This window comes from Myotis nattereri (assembly GCF_964212035.1).
Source record: "Myotis nattereri genome assembly, chromosome: 14".
In the NCBI taxonomy this organism is placed as follows: domain Eukaryota; kingdom Metazoa; phylum Chordata; class Mammalia; order Chiroptera; family Vespertilionidae; genus Myotis; species Myotis nattereri.
Window position 1 is genome coordinate 25,024,904 of NC_138089.1, and position 23,180 is coordinate 25,048,083.

General features: G+C 41.5%; 1 protein-coding gene across 1 annotated transcript in view; it reads right to left on the reverse strand.

Moving 5' to 3' along the window:
* Window positions 1-23,180, reverse strand: part of RAD18 (RAD18 E3 ubiquitin protein ligase) — a 75,056-nt gene that overhangs the window by 47,427 nt on the left and 4,449 nt on the right. The window contains exons 2-7 of the mRNA XM_081106379.1: window positions 22,055-22,136; window positions 17,032-17,093; window positions 15,787-15,857; window positions 10,860-11,194; window positions 9,247-9,346; window positions 2,519-2,703 (exon numbers count right to left, since the gene is read on the reverse strand). Of these exons, the coding sequence (XP_080962505.1) occupies window positions 2,519-2,703; window positions 9,247-9,346; window positions 10,860-11,194; window positions 15,787-15,857; window positions 17,032-17,093; window positions 22,055-22,136 (835 nt within the window). The remainder of the gene's footprint in view (window positions 1-2,518; window positions 2,704-9,246; window positions 9,347-10,859; window positions 11,195-15,786; window positions 15,858-17,031; window positions 17,094-22,054; window positions 22,137-23,180) is intronic.

A 23,180-nucleotide genomic window follows, 5' to 3' on the forward strand; every position in this document is an offset into this window, starting at 1 on the left:
AAATTCATGAATTGGAAGATACTGTAAAGCTATCAACTTTCCCCAAAGTGATCTATAGACTCAATGTAATCCCAACCCAAGCAGGTTTTTTCTTGATGGAAATTTGCAAGCTTCTTCTAAAATTTATATGAAAATGCAAAGGGCCTAAAAAAACTGAGGCAATCTCAATAAACAGCAAAGCTGGAGGAAGTACATTACCAGACAGTAAGATCTATTATAAATTAAAATTAAGACAGTACACTGCTGATAAATAAATGACTCAATAAACAATGTCAAGACACACATATAGTTAGCTGATTATCAACAAAGACATACTGACAATTCACTGGGTTAAGAATGGTTTTTCAATAAATGATGCTGTGTCAAATGGCTATCTATATGGAAAAAACACACACAAAAGAATCTTGCTCCGTAATTAACAACATATGTAAAATCATTTCCGATAAACTGTAGGTCAAAATGTAAAAGCAGTAACAATAAAACTTTTAGAAGAAAACAAGAGAAGATCCTCATGATCTTATGGTAGGCAAGGATATAAAAAGCATACACCAAAAAGAAAAAATGCAACTAATTGGATTATATTGAAATTAAGAACTTCTTCTCAACTGAAACCATTAACAATGAAAAGGTGAAATGGAAGAAGGGATTTAATATATATACATCCAGCAAGATGTGTATCCAGAAAATTTCATGTACTCCCACAAATAAGAAAAAATAGATCCACAGCCTAGAAAAATTGGCCATAAGACCTAAATGGATATTTTACCAAAGATATCCAGATGACCAATAACCATATAAAAATGTGCTGAACATTATAAATCATTAGGGAAATGTGAATTAAAACCATAATGAAAGATTCAAATGGATCCATTAGAAGAGCCAAAACGAAAAATTGACTATACTAATGTTGTTAAGAATGTGGAAAAACTGGAACTCTCACATCCTCCTGATGACAATGTACATTGGCACTGAGTTCTTGGCTGTATCCACAAAAGCTGAACATCTGCAAAAACATACTATTCCATTCCTAGGCATATATATTAAAAAAATTTGTGTGCCTGAATATACAGAGATACACAAAGATTATTCATAGCAGCATAATTATGATGAGCCAAAGAGTGGAAAAATCCAAATGTCCATCAACCATTGAATGAATAGTGAGATACAGTAGAATACTCTACAGCAACAACAAAATCACAAATGTACACAAAAACATGAATGAAACTTATAAACATAATGTTGCACACACATATTTTACAACGTGTGTGCAAATACAGATTCAAATAACTTATATAAGCTATCTATTATCCCATTTATAAAGATAAATTATAAGCTAAAACAGGCAAAATAAATATATAGTCGTCAAGATAGTGATCATCTGTGAGAACGAAGGTGACAGTAATTGGGAGGGGAGGACAGGGGCTTCTGGATGTTGATGGTAATCTGAGTAGTATACAAAGACATTTGCCCTTTGTGAAACTTATTTCATAATAATTCACCAAACAATATACTTATAATTTGTGTATTTTTCTGTTCGCATAGTATACTTTAATTTTTTTTAATTGAAATATGTGTGTGGTTAAGTAAAAGGAACAAATGATTAAACAGTGTATACTGCTTAATATTAAATAGTCATGCACTGCTTAATAAGGATACGCTGTGAGAAATGTGCCATTAGGCGATTTTGTTGTGCAAATATCACAGAATGCACTTACACAAACCTAGATGGTAAAGCCTGCTGCACACCCAGGCTAAATGATATAGCCTATTGCTCTTATGCTACAAGCCTGTACATGTTACTAGGCGACTATAACATAATGGTAAGTATCTGTGTAATGCATTACATTATGAGGTCGTAACATGACATTTCAACAACTACAACATCACCAGGCCATAGGAATTTTTCACCTCCATTACAATCTTAAGAAACTAATGTCCTATCTGTGACCCATCATTAACCAAAATGTTCTGTGGCGTCTGACTATAAAATACTAACAATTTTATAAGACAATAATGATCAAGGACATATGTTTACCTATAATAATCATAATGGTAACAATTATTGAACACTAACTACTTGCTAAGGCACTATGCTAGGCATTTTATATGCATTTTTTTCATCTATTCCTCTCAAAAACACTATGAAGTAGGTAGTGTCATAACCCTTATTTTATGGATGCGAAAACTGAGATAAGGAACTTAAGGCACTCGCCCAAAGTCACACAGTCTTAGAGCTGCAAAGATGGGACTATAACCCAGGTTCTCTAGATCAACTCTACCCCACACTCTCTCTGGAAAGACACATAAGCCACTGGCAGCAGTAACTGCTTCTGAGAAGGAAATGGGGACTGAGACTGGCTATCATAGTATATCTGGTACCTTCTGAAGGAATGCATTTGCATGTCTTACCTATTTTCAAAAATGTACCTATTAAAAAGTGTTTTCTATGGTTATAATCCCTGAGCTACACAAACGGCTTTATCCAGGACACGCGTAACTCATTGTTTTATTGCTTTACCTGATTTAGGATGCAAAGCATCACACTGGGCATTATACATGTGAACAAATTCTTGATGCCTTTTAATGAGCTGTTGTTTATTTCCTTGAGTAGATAATCCATGCTGTTTTAGCTTTTTCTTTAAATCACGATCTGATAGCAAATTATATACAGTTTTGGGCAGCGGCTTCCTTTTGTGACCAGAACTAAAAAGGGGGGAAAAAAGATCACTAAGGGTTATTGTGAATCATCAAATGCTTTTCATGTAAAATTAATTTACCTTCTGACTCAATACCAGTTGACTGAGAGAACACGACCATTAAGATAAAAATGGGCGGGGGGGGGGGGGGATGAAATTTACAAATAAAGTAAAAAGTGTTCAACATGACCCATCTGAGGTGCCAGTTGGACATTCAGATTGAGGGGTCTAGGTGACAGCAAACTTAAGAGAAACTTAGGTCTCAGAAAGAGGTCAGTCCTAAAGATGCAGACCTGGGCCTCACATAGAAGGCTTGTGAACTAAATGCTATGAGAACTTCACCAAGAACCATACTTACATAGACTTATGCAATTCTCTATCTCTTTAAAGCATGCTTTTCCTAAAATGTGCCTATGGTTTCCATGCAAAAGCTCTATAAAAGCCAGTTATATCAGATGATTAGAGTACAAATGCTACTGAGTATTAAGCTATGGATTTAACATTATTTTCATATACTAGAGGCTCGAGCACGAAATTCATGCAAGGGGCTCGGCCCCCACCACTGCAGCAGCTGCCTCTGCCTCAGCCCCCACCTGCCACACCCCCACCTGCCACGGCTTGGTCTGGTCCGGTTAATTAGCATATTACGCTTTTATTATTATAGAAGACAGCTTCTTTAGAAGAAGTTTTGATCCACAGGCAAAAATGCCCTTCAAACCCAAGGCAATCATATTGCAAAAGCAGTAGATGAAATAAAATAACACCTGTTGGGACGATTAGCTTTACCCAACTCATTGCCACTAATGAAAAGAGAATTCAGAAAACTGAAAGGTAGATGATATTCTTGTATCATCATCTTAAAAGAACACAATTGAAAACAACAGCAAAAACCACAACAGGGGTTTGTTCTCTTCAACTTACATTAATTATACTAACAAATATATAAAGCATTACAAGAAGTGTATTAGCAAAATCACCACCTGGCTCTTCATTCTTTTTTCATAATTAATAGACTGATCAGCACTAAGATACAATTTTAAATATAACAAAGCCCTATAAAATGACTTTATTTTACTCCCTCCAAAATATCTGTTAATAAACATTATTTGTTAAAATGGAAGTTAAGCTACCTATAGGTAACAATAACTTGAGGCAATTTTATAAACATGAACAAGTTCATGAGTTTTAATCTGATTGTAATCTGTTTCTCCAAGTGCATCACTTCACTCAACACTATAGCATTTAGATGCTTAATAAATAGGCAGTCGGTACAAATCATTTTTAAACAAGACTATCAAAGGTTCAGGAAAAAATTAATAGGAAGTTGAAAGCAATAGGTTTATTTAAAAAAAAAAAAAAACACCACAAAGGACTTCCATATACCTATTAACAAAAGGCCATGATACCCAAATTCGAGTGTATCTCACAGCCTCCCCGAAGAGCTTATTTAGAATGCAGATTCTGTCACTTCTCCACACCACCCCCACCTCACTTGGTCCTAAAGTGGAGACGTACATCTATATTAATAAGGTTTCACAGGGCAAAGCTGGTCCAAATAGTAAAGAACATAATGAGAGATATGGTACAGTTATATATAGACTGAAAACAGACATTTCTCTACTAAATTATTCCCTGGATAAATTATTTCTTTTATATTCTAATAAAGTCTAAAAGCCAGAGATAACTATTTAACTGCAGAAAGACTTGTAAACCCTCAACAGATTACATTTTTTTCTGAAAATTGCACTTGTTATAACAGACAGCCTATTGAACTCAATGAGACTGATACAATCATAGCTAAATAAAACCTCAGTAGGCAGTCAGAGCTGAAACATTCTGTATGAGTTTATACAAGCACATTATAAGGAACAACTCACTAAGTCTGTATATCTAAAATACTTATTTTATCTAGGATAGATGATTAACTTAAGACTATGAAATTCTAATGAAAAACTGTACTGTTTGCTGGCATTTGCAATGAAAAGCACCAGCAGAAATTAACAATTTCTACCAAGAATGTTAAATCTAAAGCCTGATAAATGTTTCCCAAAACATGAAAATGACATTGATCCTTCTTCCATGATTTAGTAAAATGGAATAATGCACCAAGAGTCCTGAGAATCTGAAGACATCAAAAGAAAGAGCATTCTTTGAATCAACTCTGATATGAATCTACACAGAATGGATAAGGGTGGGCATCCACACCGAGGAACGGCCTGTCAGCGTGTTGTGGAGAAGAATTTTTACATGTCAGACTCTTTTATGTGAACAGACCCCAGGACCAAGATGTAACTTCTTTAAAGAGAAATGTGGCTCAATGTTTCCCTAAGTGCATCTTCACAAACACTAGTTTCACAAGATACGGGTTATGAGGACAAATAGGTTTGGGAGTGAAATAAATTTAGAAGGTACTGGATTAAAGAAAAATCCAACAATGACCTTTAACGTAGGACTTCTCAGAGCCTTCAATACACTAACTTGTATAGTCGTCCTGAGGGAGAGATTCGGTTTGCGGTGCTTCTCAGCAGCACACAGAGTAACTGGCAGGACTATAGCATCCCATGGAGCAGGGTTGGAACAACCAGTGGAACTTGAACTTAATGATACATGGGTGCGTATGTCTTTGGATTAATTGAAAGAGTTAAATGTGTTAGAAGAAATATGATGGATGCATCTAGTAAAACAGCAGTCTAAGCAAGGTATCCATGTTGATTCCTAACTTTTCAAGGAATATTACATATTCCCAACTCTTTCTTTAGGAAGAAACATTTCTAAAAAGAAACGCAGGTCATCAGGTTCTCATGGCTTATGGGAAATAATCCTTGGGATGGCCCAGCTTCATTTATTCCAAACCTCAACTAACAAAGTAACCTGAAAAAAAATCTAAATTTTATTCTCGTCAACAAATTTTCCCACTAGGAGGGAGTGCTGTGCAGACCAGACTGCGTAGGAATTTGTGGCGGCACCTGGGGGCCTAGAGGCCACCATGGATGAGAGGCAGGGACGAAGGGGGAGGTCAGGTGAAGCAGCACAACCCCCAGGCCCTCCATCTCTACTTAAATGCAGCACAGCCAATTTTATCTATTTTATATGTTTTAGGTCACAGTAAGATTTCACTTGAAAAAGTGCTATCAATTCTCAAACTAAAAACACAATAAGAACTGTCAATTAATGCCCCACTGTAAATTAATAAAGCATTATCATGCTGCATATACTACCCTTTGTAAGTTGTAACGGCATGAGTTTGTCCCTTGGAATCTGACTTCATTCCATATTTACTCTTAAAATTGTGACACCATTTTATCTTTAATCACAATAAAACAGTAAAAGGTCCTGCCTTATTAACATGGTTTTTGGAAAATACTCTTCCAAGTCCTTCAAAACAGACCAAACAGTAAGAGCCAATCATTCTATTCACCCCACTCCCAGATACCATCAATTTCTTCAGTTCCCCTCATCTCCTTTTCCAAATCTCTCTGAATTATCACCTACTGTCCCCCCCCCCCCCCCCCCGCCCTTCAGAAGGAGAATTCTTTCTACACATCAAGGACAACTTCATGACTGGACTCTTCATCTCTTATAATCCAAATCTTGTGCCATCTATCATCTGATCTCTCCCTGGAGACAGTGGAAAAAGAGTGACTGAAAGTTTAACCAATTTCTATTTTAAAAAATAAAATCTTCCTTGATCTTGATGTTTATATACTCCTTTCCCAGACTACCATCTCATCTCTTTTCTTTCCTTCATCACCAGACTCCTCTACTTTGCAGCTTCTGCTTATCATCTTCATTAACCTCTGATTCCCTAACACCCTGAAATATATCTTTGACTAAAATTTCATTCCCAAACAATTTATATGCATAACAACATGCATAACAATTTATATGCACAACAGTGGCCTACATCAATAAATTACTGTAACTTTGATATATGAAGGAGGCAAAACAGAAGTTTGGGTGCAAACAATGAGTTGACTACTTACTACCTACGCCCCCTGGTGGTTGGGGGCTGGGGCAGGAGGACATTCCGTTTCACACATACCCTTTTGTGCCTGTTAATGTTATATATATATGACTAGAGGCCCGGTGCACAAAAATTTGTGCACTCGGGGGAAGGGGGGGTCCCTCAGCCCGGCCTGTGCCCTCTCGCAGTCTGGGACCCCTCGGGAGATAACGACCTGCTGGCTTAGGCCTGCTCCCGGGTGGCAGAGGGCAGGCCCAATCCCTAGGTGCAGCCCCTGGTCGGGCTCAGAGCAGGGCCGATTGGGGAGTTGGGGCACCTTCCCCGTCATGCACAGAGCAGGGCAGATTGGGAGGTTGCGATGCCACCCTCAGTCACGCTCAGGGTAGGGCCGATTGGGGGGTTGGGAACCGCCCCCTGTCACACTCAAGGCAGGGTCAATGGGGAGGTTGCGGTGCCACCCCGTCACGCACAGTGCAGGGCCCATCAGGGGGGTTGGGGCGCTGCCCCCTGTCATGCACAGAGCAGGGCCAATCAGGGGGTTGGGGAGCTGCCCCCTGTCACACACAGAGCAGGGCCCATCAGGGGGGTTGGGGCTCCATACCCTGTCATGCACAGAGCAGGGTCAATCAGGGGGTTGGGGAGCTCCCCCCTGTCATGCACAGAGCAGGGCCGATCAGGGGGTTGAGGAGCTCCCCCCTGTTACTCACAGAGTAGGGCCGATAGGGGAGTTGGGGCACCGCCCCTTGTCACACTCAGGGCAGGGCGGATCAGGGGGTTGGGGCGCCGCCCTCTATCACCCACAGAGCAGGGCCGATCAGGGGGTTGGGGCACCGCCACTGTCACACTCAGGGCAGGGCAGATGGGGAGGTTATGACTCTACCCCATCACACACAGAGCAGGGCCCGTGGGGCGGGGGGGGGGGGTATTGGGGCGCCACCCTCTATCACCCACAGAGCAGGGCCGATCAGGTGGTTGGGGCACCAACACTCTCATACTCAGGGCAGGGCCAATGGGGAGGTTATGGCTCTACCCCATCACACACAGAGCAGGGCCCGTGGGGTGGGGGGTGGGGGTTGGGGCGTTGCCCTCTAACACCCACAGAGCAGGGCCAATCAGGTGGTTAGGGCACCGCCACTCTCATACTGAGGGCAGGGCCAATGGGGAGGTTATGGCTCTACCCCGTCACACACAGAGCAGGGCCCGTGGGGGGCAGGGGGGTTGGGGCCCCGCCCCCTGTCACACACAGAGCTGCAGGGCGATCAGGGGGTTTGGGTGCTGCCCCCTGTTACGCTGATCCGGGTGCCGGGAGGCCTCGCGGCTCCGCTGATCCCGGTGCTGGGAGGCATGTTACCCTTTTACTATATAGGGTAGAGGCCTGGTGCATGGGTGGGGCTGGCTGGTTTGCCCTGAAGGGTGTTCTGGATCAGGGTGGGGGTCCCCACTGGGGTTCCTGGCCAGTCTGGGTGAGGGGCTGAGGGCTGTTTTCAGGCTGGGGTGACTGAAGCTCCCAACCGCTCCTTTTTTTCTTTTTTTTTTTATTCTGGGCCAGCTTTAGCTCTGAGGCCTCGGCTGCTGAAAACAGGTTTCTGGCCTTTGTTTACCATCTGTATTTGATACAATGTTGCAGTCCGGCTGGCTAAAGCCCCGCTGCGTAAAGCAGGTTTCTGGGGTTTTTTTAGCTTCTATATTTGCAAGATAGTTGCTTAGAGTTGCAGCTGAGAGGCCGGCAAGTCAGGCGGGGAATGTTGGAGTCCTCTGTCACTGAAGCAAGCAAGCCTCCCTGTTCGCATCAGCTGCCTGGCTGCCGGCCGCCTCTTGGCTGCCAGTTAATTTGCATATCTCACTGATTAGCCAATGGGAAGGGTAGCGGTCATACGCCAATTACCATGTTTCTCTTTTATTAGTGTAGATAATTGCCTATTTGGAAAAAAGTTTTTGAAACTTCTTTTTTTAAAATTATAAAACTTACGAGCATCCTAAGAACCAAAGAAAGATTTTATATGTTCTATATTCAGAGTCTAACCTTGCTTTCTTTGGCTAAGGGGCTTTATGGTAGTTCTAAAGTTCTAAGGGAAGATTGCCCTCACTGGTTTGGCTCAGTGGATATAGCGTCGGCCTGTGGACTGAAGGGTCCCGGGTTCGGTTCCTGTCAAGGGCATGTACCTTGGTTGAGGGCACATCCCCAATAGGGGGTGTGCAGGAGGCAGCTGATCGATGTTTCTCTCTCATTGATGTTTCTAACTCTCCATCCCTCTCCTTTCCTCTCCGTAAAAAATCAATAAAATATATATTAAAAAAATAAAATAAAGTTCTAAGGGAAGAAAACAAGTTAAAATAAAATTTAATTCTAAGTCGCTAATTTCTTGTTAAGTCAAATTTTATTAGCAGTTAAATTCAATAGTTAATCCTATTTGGCAAAGGGAATGGAAGCGTCAACTGACAGAAGTAAAGGAAAGAGCATATGGGAGAGGGACTTGGACAACTGGTCACTAGGATACAATGAACATTATATTTTCTGCCCCAAATTTATAAAGCACATGAAGCACCCAGCTAAAGCGGCTCAATGGTTATGCTTAACTTTCTTACCTTCTGAGGCTCTCCTTCTTCTCTTCACGGGATAAACAGCTGTCCAAGTGCTTATTGATGTGATCTTCTAGAATACCTACCCCGCACACAGGACATTCCACTGTATTTTTTTTTTAAAGAAAGAAAGACTTTATTGCTTGTAAAATGGTCAAAAATATTATAACATGGCATCTTTCAGAGATTAAGATACAAAACAGAATGCCAACATGAACGTGTACTTAGAAAAGCAGAAGAGAAAAGGAATGACATCTCCAGCCAACAGGAGTGGGACAGACAGGTTACTAGGTAATGACTGAATTGTGGAAAGTCACCTAATTCAAATCCTGGGCCTAGACGAAGATACTGCAGAAGAGTTTGGAAATGTGTTTATTAGAAAACTAGAGGCCCGATGCACAAAATTCATGCACTGGGGGGGTGGGGGGGGGGGTCGTGTTCCCAGCCTGGCCTGTGCCCTCTCACAGTGTGGGAGCCCCGTGATCAATTGCCCCAAAGAGGTAGGCCCCACCCAACCATCCAGGGCTCCTCAATGGATTGCCCCAAAGATGTAGGCCAGAGACGGGAGTCCCGCCTCTGCGGCGGGCAAGGGGCTGCAGGAATCCCGGCGGAAGCCACCCAGCTGTGCGCACAGCCATCTTGTGGCAGTGGTGAGGACCACCTAGGCTTTTATTAGTAAGATGCTTTGGTTAAATCTTTTCTACCAAGATGTGACCAAACTATAAAACTAATCTTAGGTTTTCCCAACTCTTAGAAGGCATTCCTGCATGTTTAGCTCTGAAGTAATCATAACACCTGAGGAAGACACACTTGGCTGGGGGCAGGGTGAAGGGGTGATGGGGCAGCTAGACCAAAGCATTTACTGGTTTAAGCCAATTACTGCTCAATTTATCCATGGCTACAAATTGGTTAATTTAGCTCTCGCTTGTAAAATTAGGAAAACGCAATCATTCTCCAACTGTTTCATGGATTGTGCTGATGTGTGGTGATGTCTGGGGGCCTAGCAGCCACTCTGGGTAACAGGTAGGGACGAAGGGGAAGAGCAGGTGGAGCAGCACATCTCTAAGGCAGCAAGGCCTATTGTATCTCTCTCTTTTTCAAGTTATGGTTCCTTGTACGATTTCATTTGAAAAAATAATGTTGCTAAAGGAAAAAAACTAACTATCAAGCTATAAACACTACCATAAGAACTGTGAATTGACAGACTGACCAAATATAAGATATGCTAGGAAATGCAGGTAAAATTCACATACCCTTATGAACTTTAAATACTTGCTACTAATAAACTAATGTCAATATAAATTTAATAACTAATAGCCTGCACTGTGTGTGCTATGTCTAAAGACCCAGGGTCCTTTAAACTTCACTGGCAAGAACAGACATGAAACAATAGGCTAAACAAGCTGACCCGCTCATCAAAAAGTTAGCAAATTATACACATGGTCCAGAAAACATGTGCTGTCACATTTTAGTGATATAAGCTATCAATATTATCTAACAAAACCAAAGAGTGGTTAGGCTCTGAATAGAGTCTAAAATGCTGCTTATTGATTCATCTGGAATGCAGGATGAGAGGATTCCCACTGAGTAAGAAAATACACGTGAAAATCATTTCCTACCTTTAGTAACTTGTTTCAAAGTCGATGTAGAGGGTGCCTCAGGAACATTAGCACCCGCGATACATGAAGCTGTCCTTTCTAAAGAAGGCGTCTCTTTGGTCTTTGCAGAACTGCTCACCTCCTTCTGAGGGTTGACTTTGCTTTCATTCTCATTTATCAACTCTGATGTAGAACCACTAGTTTCTCTGATCAAGAAATTCTCCATTAACCTGCTTCCTTGCTTTAAAGGCTGTTTGAAGGCTACAGGAGTATGGGCTTTGGCAGCAATATTCTTTGAAGAGGAGGAAGCAGGAGAAATGGGTGGTGACTCTGAGGCAAGCTGCAACAAATGATTCCTTTAAGCACAAAAAAACACAACGGGTAATTAAGATACCAAGTAATGTGTAGTAAGTTAAGTAACATAAGCTGTTTTCCCAATTAACACTTATTTCTATGAAATATAGAACTTACTCCATAATGACAACCAAACCAAATTGCTTCCTCTAGAATAAAATAAATAAAAAATAATATATCGAACTTTAAAAATCAGTTAATCTGTCTATTAAAAAAATGGAGGGACTTCGGATTCTGATGATGGAGAATAGCTAGTCTGAGAATTAATGTCCATTCATAAATAACTTTAAAATGTGGATAAAATATATAAAACAACTGTTTGTAAGCATGGGCTATAATCAACATAAGGATAGAATCCCTGCAAGAAGAGAAACATGAGGTATATCCCCCAAGAATGTCCCCTGGAAGCATTTCCTGGGAGTTGTATATTAAACCGAGTCAAACATAGACCAGTGATCTCACTGGGTAGAGGGAACAGAGACCACAGGTCTAGGGAAAGGTGGCTAGGATTGGAGGGACAGGCTGTAGATAGGAGTTAGCCATGGAAAAGGAACCCCAGAAGTCTGCTTAGAAAATGTTGTCAATTCCTGATCATCTCCAAGACTGCAGAGCATAAGAGGAAAATAGGAGACACTATCGGAAACAGATGCCAGGAAGCTGAGGTTCCAAAGGTCAGTGCTAGAAACTTGTTGGGAGTTGGAGCCCAGCCAAAGCTGAGAGATCTCGGTGTAAGACCTCAGACATTCAGTTGTAACCCAACAAAGGCCACACCTTAGGAAGAAGGGTCACACCCTAGACATATAAGTAAAACTAAAATAGACCAAACCTAACAAAACACTAAACTAGGCCTAGATAGGATAAAAGTGAAGAGCTGATAACTTAACTGCCTATCAGAACAAAAAATTCAACATCTTACAAAGAAAAAATAATTCACAGCCCCTATTATATTTTCACCCACAATGTTCAACATACAAGTAAAAATTACTAGACAGGCAAAGAAGCAAGACAAGTAGCCAATAATCAAGGGAAGCAGATCCAGAAGTCATTCAAAAAGTAACTATGTCATCAAAGTAACTATGATGAATATGTTCAACAAAAAAGATGAGAACATAATCAAATGGATAGAAAGATAGTGTCTTGTAAGAGGGAATTAAAATCCATCCCAGGAAGGAAAAAGGCATATCACCGGAAAATAAAAAGTAATGAGGAAATTTTCTAAGTAACCAGAAAAAAATAAGACACAGCTTCTCAATCTTGGCACTATTGACAATTTGAGTCAGACAATTTTTGTTGTAAGGAACTTTTCTGTGCATTGTAGGAAGCTTAGACATTCCACTAAGACAAACATATCTTAATTAAATTTTGTTCAACACAGTTTCTTAAGGCCATTATTTTAAATAAAATTGAGTTGAGAAAAAACAACAACACTGTTCTTTAAAATAAAAGGCAAAAGTTAGAAGAAAATGTAAGATGTGCATGTCAGCCTGTGTCTGAAAACCTCAAGAATTATTTCCAATACCCTTTTGTTATCCCATTTAGAATATTAAAGTTCTAAAAATTATGTCATAAAATGGCAATGGAAAGACAGGAAGAAACAAAATCAACAAACAATATAAATATCTTACATTTTGTCATAAAAGTAAACATCTTTCCTCATCCATTGTAAACCAGATTTTAAATAAGAAATGAAATTAGCTTGAATTTCATTCCTAATTTTGCAAATGAGATAGATACCACAGTGCTTTAGACATGACAAATGTCAGAGGAATGCTCACCATAAGGCAACTCCAAGGCTAACAAAAGAAGTAAATAAAATCCACCCCAAATCTACAGAGAATGCTTCCCACTCCACCACACCGCTGTTATGAATAACTAAATAACCTATTCCTTTTGGGAGGGAGGAAGGGGAGAGTTCAGTCATCCCAAGGCTTCCCTTTAAGTTACCAAAAGGTCTGTGAACCCAAAGATACTGATCTCTTCCCTTCCACAACACTCCCTTTTTCTTAGCAGAGAGGTTGTTATGTTTTCAGTACTGGCTAAAGAGAAAAAATAAGCCTGAGATACAATTATACCGTCTCAAAAATTCCTTTCCTAAGACATGACTCCAACTTTTCTCACAAGCTTCAAAATCGAATTGCCTGAAAGACTTTAACATTAAAAAAGCAATAACTTTGATTATGAGAATCAGAGAATCTCAGAGTTTCTTCATCTAGGAAAGCTTACCACCTTTTTATGATTTTCCTTAGGGAAATAACTAACGAGCCAATTTCTAGAATGTCATATTTGTAAGTTCAGAGTACTAAATTTGATTGTTTTTTAGGATCAATCATTGTGCAATTCTACTGGAAGAAATCTCTTTACATTTTTAGACGCAATGTAATATACATCCAAGAATGCTCCAAAAGCCTGGAAGTCATACACTAAGTACATGGGCACCTACCATTAACTAAACAGTATATTCTTAATAAAAATTCCTACTTGACTTGCATGCTTTAAACTAAAAATAATTCAAGCTGCTGTTTGGTAAAATATGCCTTTTTATATCCCTTTAGGTGAACAAACTCACCTTCACCATTATGCATTTCAGTTAAGAAGAAAAGCTACGTTTCTGACTTTAATAAAGTGGCTAGCACATATTTCACATGGCACATCATTTTATACATGCTAAGAAAATCAGATTAAGAATGAACAGATTAATATGCAATGGACACAAAAACAATTATAGATGTATGTGTATACATGGGTTAGTAAACACATAAATACACATGCACATGTTGCCCAGCTCTGTCCATGGAGAGGGCCTAGAAGCAAACATCCCAGTAACAATGAGCACAGCCCACTCCAGGTCCTGATTTCTAAACATCATCTAATCTAATAAAAGACAAACATGCAAATTGACCGTACCTTTGCTATGCCTTAAGCCACGCCCACCAGCCAATCAGAGTGACTATATGCAAATTAACCCAACCAAGATGGCAGCCGGCAGCCACGGAGCTGAAGCGAGCAGGAGGCTTGGTTGCTCCAGTGATGGAGGAAGCCAAGCTTCCTGGCCAGCTCTGAGCTCCACTGAAGGCAACAAAGTTTCAATTATAGAAGGTAAATAAACCCCAGATACCTGCTTTCAGCCGGCCCTGGCCACAGAGCTGAAGCTAGCAGGAGCCGGCTCTGAGCTCCACTAAAGGCAACAAAGTTTCAATTATAGAAGGTAAATAAACCCCAGAATAAAAAAAAAAAAGAATGCAGCGGGAAGGCCGGGGAGGGTTGGGGGGCAGGAGGTAGGGGGGTAAGAGATCAACTAAAGGACTTGTATGCATGCATATAAGCATAACCAATGGACATAAGACACTGGGGCATAGGGGAGGCTGGGGGACTGTCTAGGGCGGGGTGATAAAATGGACACATATGTAATACCCTTTGTAATACTTTAAGCAATTAAAAAAAAAAAAAAAAAAGAAAGGAAAAAAGGAGAGGCTGGGAGCTTCCGTCGCAGGGGGGGTTGGCCAGCCTGAAAACGGCCCTCAGCCCCTCACCCAGACTGGCCAGGCACCCCACTGGGAACCCCCCCCCACCCTAAAGGGGGTGTGACCAGCCTGCAAACAGCCATCAGCCCCTCACCCAAGCTGGCCAGGCACCCCAGTGGGGACCTCCACCCTGAAGGGGCTGTGACCAGCCTGGAAACAGCCCTCAGCCCCTCACCCAGACAGGCCAGGCACCCCAGCAGAACCCCTACTCTGATCCGGGACACCCTTCAGGGCAAACCAGCCGGCCCCCACCCGTGCACCAGACCTCTATCCTATATAATAAAAGGGTAATATGCAATTGACACTAACAGCAGAAAGACTGGGAATGACTGGTCACTATGACACACACTGACCACCAGGGGGCAGGTGCTCAATGCAGGAGCTTCCCACTGGTGGTCAGTGCACTCCCACAGGGGGAGCTCTGCTCAGCCACAAGCCAGGCTGACAGCTGCCAGAACAGCGGTGGCGGTGGGAGCCTCTCCCGCCTCCTCAGCAGCACTAAGGATGTCAGACTGCAGTTTAGGCCTGCTCCCTGCTGGCAAGTGGACATCCCCCGAGGGCTCCCGGGCTGCCAGAGTGATGTCTGACTGCCAGCTTAAGCCCAATTCCCCAGGGAGCGAGCCTAAACCAGCAGGTGGTCATCCCCCAAGGGGTCCCAGACTGCGAGAGGGCACAGGCCTGGCTGAGGGACCACCCTGAGTGCACAAATTTTTGTGCACCGGGCCTCTAGTTCTCCAATGAAAGGAACTAGGGCTCCTTGGGAAATGGTTGACTCTAGGCCTGGGGCAGGAAAAATAAAAAATGAACTGGAGTATCTTTGTAGTACCCAAAAGTAAGTGCTGCTCAAATCTGCATTTTAACTATTGTTTTTCATAACAGGTGGATTCTGTTAAGTAGAGGGAGACAATCCCATTACAATTAAATTGTCCATGCTTGATTAATAACTGTTGCTGCCTCCCTACTTTACCCTAAATACGCAACTCTGCCTTCCCTAATCCCCAAAAGTGCAGAGTAAAGAGGGGACACATAAAAGGCGAAAGTAGTTAGGGGTTAGTCACAAAATCACATCATACCGTGCAAAATTCAAGCTTTTTACCAGTTCATCCAATGCGCGGTTATTTTTCAGGTCTGGCTCTGTGACCGTCTAGAACAGAAAAACAACAGATGGAAAAAAGTCATAAACAATAATTTACTTGTCATGATCTTGTTTTTGAAAATGTGTGACCCATCCTCCTGAGACTTCCCATCCCATTAAATCTTCCAGGAAAGCTTCAAAATAAAGTTTATTTATCTCACACTAATATGGTATTTAAAAACAGAGTTAGTATCAGCCAACTGGAAGTCTGATAAAAGTTCTACAAAGCATATATACTCTGTACTAACGTAAAACTTAATATGAGTGAGGATGCCAACACTCAGCTTTACCAAACATTTCTCCCGAAGAAAAGATGGTCTCTTAAAAACAAGATTGGTTTTTAGGAATGTAAGAGGAAAATGGTAAATCCAGTAGTTATTTAGCATAAATGGAATACAGTTCATCTCCCTGATGATACCCTCTTGGCAAAGACAAATGTTGTAAAAGCTTAGACTCGAGAAACAAACTATCATTTCTTACATAGGGTTTTTGCATAATAGCTCAGAGAAGTTCAATGGCATCCTTACACCATGAACCCAACAGAACTAGAACCCAAGCCCCTTTAACTAGTCCAAGTGTCCTTGCTGTTAGGCCTTACTGTCTCTTTTACTTCTTTCTTTACTCCTATTAATGTCTACTTTCCCTTTTTATCTACCTTTTCATCTATTTCCACTACTTGAAAAGCTTCAGAAACCACTAACAAAATTAACAACAAATTTCCTAGTGTTGTCCCTGAAGGTCTGTCTGTTTTGGGAAAGATGTAAGGGACCAGTTAGGCTGGGTTCAGCCCAATGGCCATGAATCTTTGCCTTCTGCACAAATACTTACACCAGTCACTTGCAGATAATAATCCTACTAACAGATTTCCTATGCAATGTGAGAAATAATAACAAGTGAAAAGCCATAAAAACATGGATCTTAACATTTTATGAGTGCTACATTCTGGCCTTAAAATTAGTTTTTCCTCCTAAAATACATTTAGGTCAGAAGTCCCCATAAAAACTTGAACAAAGCACAGTTCTCCATATATGTGTTTTAGAGGTCCTTTCTCTAAAAATGTCTTTTTTATAGCTCAATTTAATAATTACACATCTTCCCTTGGACTTCTGCGTACACATGAAGCAGAAATATTTGCACCTCTGAATAAGTTTTTTAAAAAACAAAAAAGGAAAGAACAACTCACCACACAACAAGTTGGACACTGTGTTTTATAGGACAAAAATTTTCTTATACAGAGAGAACAGTCTGCAAAAACATAAATGCAACATAAATTAGTTAAGCTATATTAATAGTACAGGAATCTGACTTCTAACAAAATCTGACATAAGGTGTAGAATATTTCCATCATCTAAGGCAGTGGTCACCAACCAGTGGTCCGTGGACCACTGGTGGTCCGTGAGGTCTGAAAGGTTGGCGACCACAGATAAGGTATCTATATATATAAAAGCCTAAGCAACCGTTATGACCAAACGACCGGAATGACCAGTTGCTATGATGTGCACTGACTACCAGGGGGCAGACGCTCAATGCAGGAGCTGCCCCCTAGTGGTCAGTGTGCTCCCACAGCCAACCTCCCATGCCAGCCAACTTCCCACAGCTCCTCTCCAAACCCCTCCCCCTGCCTGGCTGGCCCCTGATAGGCCTCAATCGCTGGCCAGACCGAGGGACCCCACCCGTGCACAAATTTGTGCACCGGGCCTCTAGTATCATTATAATATCAAAATTCTAGTACCTCTACTCTACCTATGCACATTTGCAAATGTGATTAAGTAGCATTTTTAGGAGAGAGAAGCATATCAAATAATAATAATCATGAGTCCCTAGAGCATTATAACTCCATAAGCAAAATTCATCACTCTCTATATCCTCTATCTGTAAAATGTAGGGAACATACATGTAAGACCTGGAATGGATATTATAGAATCTCTAGAGGCCCGGTGCACAAAATTCATGCACTCGGGGGGAGGGGCGGATTCCTCAGCCCAGCCTGTGCCCTCTCACAGTCCAGAAGCCCCGCGATCAATCACTCCAAAGAGGTAGGCCCTGCCCACTCGGCCAGAGCTCCGCAATGGATCACTTCCACAGAGTAAGGCCCCCCAAGCCCGCCACAGCAGGGTAACCTGGGCCTCCCTCTTTGGGGTTATCGATCGTGCCCCACAGAGGGAGACCCCATCCACCCGCTACAGCCCGCTGATCAGTGGCCTGGGCCTCTCTCTGCAGGGCAATCATGCAATAGATCACACCCCACATAGGGAGGCCCCGCCCACCCACTGTAGCCCCCTGGTTGGTGGCCTGGGCCTCCCTCTTTGGGGCAATCGTGGAGTTCCCCGATTGATCGCCCCGCCGGCCAGTAGCCTGGGCCTCCCTCTGCCAGGCGATCATGGGGCGATGGCCGGGCCCCCAACCAATCACATCCGCCTTGGCTGGCCTGGCACCAGCCAGTATCATAGCATGGTTGTCGGGATGGTCGTTCTGCTGTTTGGCCGTTTAGTTGATTTGCATATCACAGTTTTATTCTAGATGTCAGATATCTCCACTGACTAACATTCTAACATATAAATTTTGAAATAAGATATATATATACACACAGTTAGGATTTCTACATCCTAACTCTATAAATGATGTCCATTATCCCACATTTAATAAGTACCTTTGTGCCTAACACTAAGAAAAGAACAATATATAATGGAAGGTTCTTGACCTCAAGGAGCTAACAAAATAGCCAAGTAATTACAGTGTAATAAGTCCTAACAATTTAAGCAGGAAGTTGACATTAACTAAATTCTTTTTTTTTTTTAAATATATTTTATTGATTTTTTACAGAGAGGAAGGGAGAGAGACAGACAGCTAGAAACATCGATGAGAGAGAAACATCGATCAGCTGCCTCCTGCACATCTCCCACTGGGGATGTGCCCGCAACCCAGGCACACGCCCTTGACCGGAATCGAACCCGGGACCTTTCAGTCCGCAGGCCGACGCTCTATCCACTGAGCCAAACCGGTCCCGGCATCATTAACTAAATTCTTCACACCCAAGGCAGTGTAAAATGATCTCTCTTAAAGAAAAAAAATAGATATGATTAATAGAATGGTATCATACTGGTAGAAAATGTGCTTTTAGGCCAAGTTCAGCTTAATGAAGGGGCTTCATTTAAAAAAGGATTCAGTTTAGTGAAGGAGGAGGAGACAGTATGCTTTCAGATACAGATGGCCAGTAAATGAACAAGTCATACCAGCCTTAGTAAGAACATTCAGGAGGAAAAACAAAAGAATGAGTTATAAAAAAGATAAAAATGGGCCAAGTTAAGTTATTTGGGAAGCAATGGTAAAAAGGGGACTTCTGGTTTCTGGTCTGGCATGTAAGGAGCTCAGAAGTCATAACTCTATCTAACAACAAGAAAAACAACATACAGACTGAAAAATCAACAACTTTTCTTGGATACACCAGAGAAGTGAGGTCACAGGGCCAACTGCTGCCCCCCAAATTGGAGACATCAGGCTGGAAATAGAATCACAACTTACCAGAGTAGAAACCCATACTCAGAAACTTGCATGGGAACCAGAGCTGGGGTAAAACCTGAACTGCAACTGACAAATGGTGTGAACAGTCTGAGTTTAAAAATCCTAAGGCAACACAAATACTGGGGAGCGGGGTGAGAGTGAGGAAGGGTTCACACTTATGTGTTTTCACTCCAAGAGGTCTACCAGGTTCTCAATGTGACTATCAGACAAAAATCCCCTAGTCCTTCTGCAGGAGGAGCGGAAAGGTAGTTTTTTGAAATGCACCCGAGCACTGGTTTCTTCTTAACAAGGCCTGCCCTCGAGAAACTATTCTACCAGGGCCTGTTCTGTTAGGGTTTATTAGCGCCCAGCTGACCTGGGGGAAGGGAAACAACCAACTCCAGCTACTTCTAGCTCTCCGTCCGCCGGCGGAAGTTGGAATTGGGGGGTGAGGGAGACGTGAAAAGCATGTGTGAAGTGCAAAGTGCAAGGGCACAGGCTGACCAAAAGGCTGAGACCTAATCACAGGACTACAGAACACACCTCACCACATTACTAAAGGACTCTTTACTGCAGTTCCTTTTACCTAGTGCCCCACATCCCACTATTAGGGAAAAATTATGAGGCATACCAAAAGGCAAAAAAACAGTTTGAAGGAACTGCAAGCATGAGAACCAGTCAAATATGGCAGGGATGTTGGAATTATCAGACCAGGAATGTAAAACAACTATAATTAATATGCAGCTAAGGGCTCTAATGAACAAAGTAGACAACAATCCAGAACAGATGGGTAATATAAGTACATTATCTCCCAAAAGTCCCATCTCCAAATACCATCATTTTGGGAATTAGGGCTCCAACATAGGAATTTGGGGGAAACACAATTCAGTCCACACATTGTATTACTTGCCCTCAAAAATCCATGTCCTGCCCTGGAAAACATACATCTCACCAGCACCTAAAGGGGCTGTGAGGATTAACAAAGAAAAGAGCTGGGAAGCTTGCTGCTGCTCCAGAAAACACACAGGACAATAGACAGAGGCTGATCCAGCTCAGTAGCTTCTCCTCTGGGGGAAAAGAAGAGAGGGTAGCATGCAATAGTTCAGCTTTTCAATGAGCTGCCTGAGGGACGGGCCTCTGTCTCTCCTGACTTGCAGTGCTGATAGGATGGGGCATACTCCAGATGCCTGGGGCCACTAGGATCAGAAAAGAGCAGAGTAGCTCATTATAGTTCCAGAGGTCCCACAGTACCACAGATGCAAGAGGAAGCAAGAGATAACAAACTAATGAAAAAAACAACAACAACAAAACAGCAAAATGTCTCATTAGGAATTTACACTCACAAGTCCAGAGACTATACATCCACAGAAAAGGTTTAAAGACACCCCTTTAAACCTGGGCTAACCAATGAAGGTCTTTCCTTAAATGAAGACAGTTTGTAAAATCTGTACTAGGTGGCAACTGAAAAAGTAGTTTCAATTTTTCTTAACTTTAATTAGTTTTAATAAAAATGTAAATAGCCACATATGGCCACATTTAGCTATGGTACTAAACAGTATAGGTCTAAATAGTCCAAGTGAAAACAGATATTGTCCAACTGCATTACAGGACAAGACCCAAATATATGTTGTCTATAAAAAGTTCAATTTAAATATAAAGAAACACACAGGTTAGAAGTAAAAGATGGAAAAAGCTAAACCATGCAAATACTAATCTTAGAGAAGTGGGAGTGGCTACATGAATATCAGAAAAAAAAGGCAGACTTCAGAACACTGGGATTATTAAACTTTGAAACTCTACACAAACTATTACTTAGTTGAACTACCTATCTGTTATCCTGCTAAAAACAAAAATTATGAAATTTAACGTCTAAAAGTGCTTGGCAAATAAAGAACCATATATTGTGACTAACATCTTTATTGCCATAAATATTACAAAAGGCATAAAAACATCCAAGCAGGAAGTGATAAAAATATAGGAGGTTTTATAAAAACTTCAATATTCAAGACGAAATGGTGAAAAAGACCTTCTGAAAACTTTAAGATGGAGCTAAAAATGAGAAATAAATGTATACATATCTTTGGTGTTTAATTAATACTACCTGTAGGAACCCTATTCAGAGTATGCTGGATGTTCAAGGCCACTCTGAGCATGAGAATCTTAATCAGGGTATCCAAGGACTACACACAGGTGCGAGCAAGGCCACAGTAATCTGTATGTACACTGCGCAAGCGTGCCCTTCTATAACCCAAAAGACTCAGGTCACTATTTGGAAGGAAGTATCAGGAAGGATGTTACTGACCAGCTCGGTGAGGCTGCTCCCAGGAAAGGCAATGAAGGTCTTTGTTGTTATTGAGGCTGCTGTTATGTAGGGCTGCATTACTGACCAGCAGGCTGCTGCTGTGGGTATAGAGGCTACTGCTACTGTGTGGGAAAGATGTGTTGTTACCTAGCCTGTGCGGCTACAGAATGGGACTTTGCTTTGAAGAACTGTTTTGTCTAATGGCTCCTTGTTAGCAATGGCTACATGGCCACTGGCTTCTACAATAAAGACTCTCTTATATACCTGCAACTTCTCATGGCTACTCCGTCTCTGAATACCCAGCATTCAAGAAGGTCCAGTCACTGGCAGAGGAGCTTGGACCCGACACTAACTTACATAAAAATCACATTTTTACTAATTCACAGAAACAGTATATACTTACAGTTATGTGAACACTGAGGAATCATCATTGCAATGTTGAAATATTCAAAGCAAATTCCACACCGCAGCAAATCATCTACTGTCTGAAATGCAAATATACATATATATGTATCAGAAAGACACCCACATTGAAATGTCTGGCACAGAACTCTTTCTCCATCCCTAAAAAAATAACTTAGTAATACTTATTTGTCAAATATACAAACTCCACATAAACTGCAGGAGATCTTAACAAATAGAGAAAAACCTCCCCCATGTGACTCTTACACATTCAAAACACTGTAAACGGATCAAGCTGGCAGTGTACAGATTTTTACACAATACTGTTACTCCTGCACAAAAGGACTACTCTATTCCTGCTCCACTCCCCACACGTTTCCAGTTTGTACTCCAAGGCACCTCCTCTTCAGACCGCATCCCCGGGCCTACAGTCACTGCTAAGGGAAAGGTACCAGTAGCCAGTCAGCACACAAGTTAAAACCAAATCAGAGAATATTAAAGCCAAACATTAGAAATTATCTAGTTAAACCCCTTACTTTACACATAAGGACACTAGTATCCAGAGTAGGCACGCATATGGGGCATGAGTCCAGACTGGACTAAACTTCCTGTCTCCCGACTGGCTTCTGCATGGTTCCACAATGGAGCCAAAGAAGCCCTAGGGAGACTGGGGCCAGTGACAGCAGAGGGAGGTGAAGAAGTGGACAATCTGGAAAGTCAGACAGATGTGTGTCAACCTGGAATGCAACCAAAAAGGATCTACTCTCACAATCCCAAATCTTTAAATCATTTAAAATGAAATGTCTGTCAATAGAATACTGAGAAGACAAAAAAGAGGGAGCTCTCTTATGCACTGATATGGAAAGACTGTCAAGATAAGTGAAAAAAGACAGTACATATGGTATGCTACCTTTGGCTTAAAAGGCAGGGGAGAATAAGAATGTGTTCCATTTTTATCTTGTATGCAGGTATAAAGAAATTCTGAAAAGATACACAAGAAAGTAATAAATGGTCACAGGAGTTAGAAAACTGGATAGAAGAGGGACGAGTTGGGAGGTAGACTTTTACTTTTCATTTCATGTATTTTTTTAACCATGTGAGCGAATTACTTAAATTTTAAAATAACA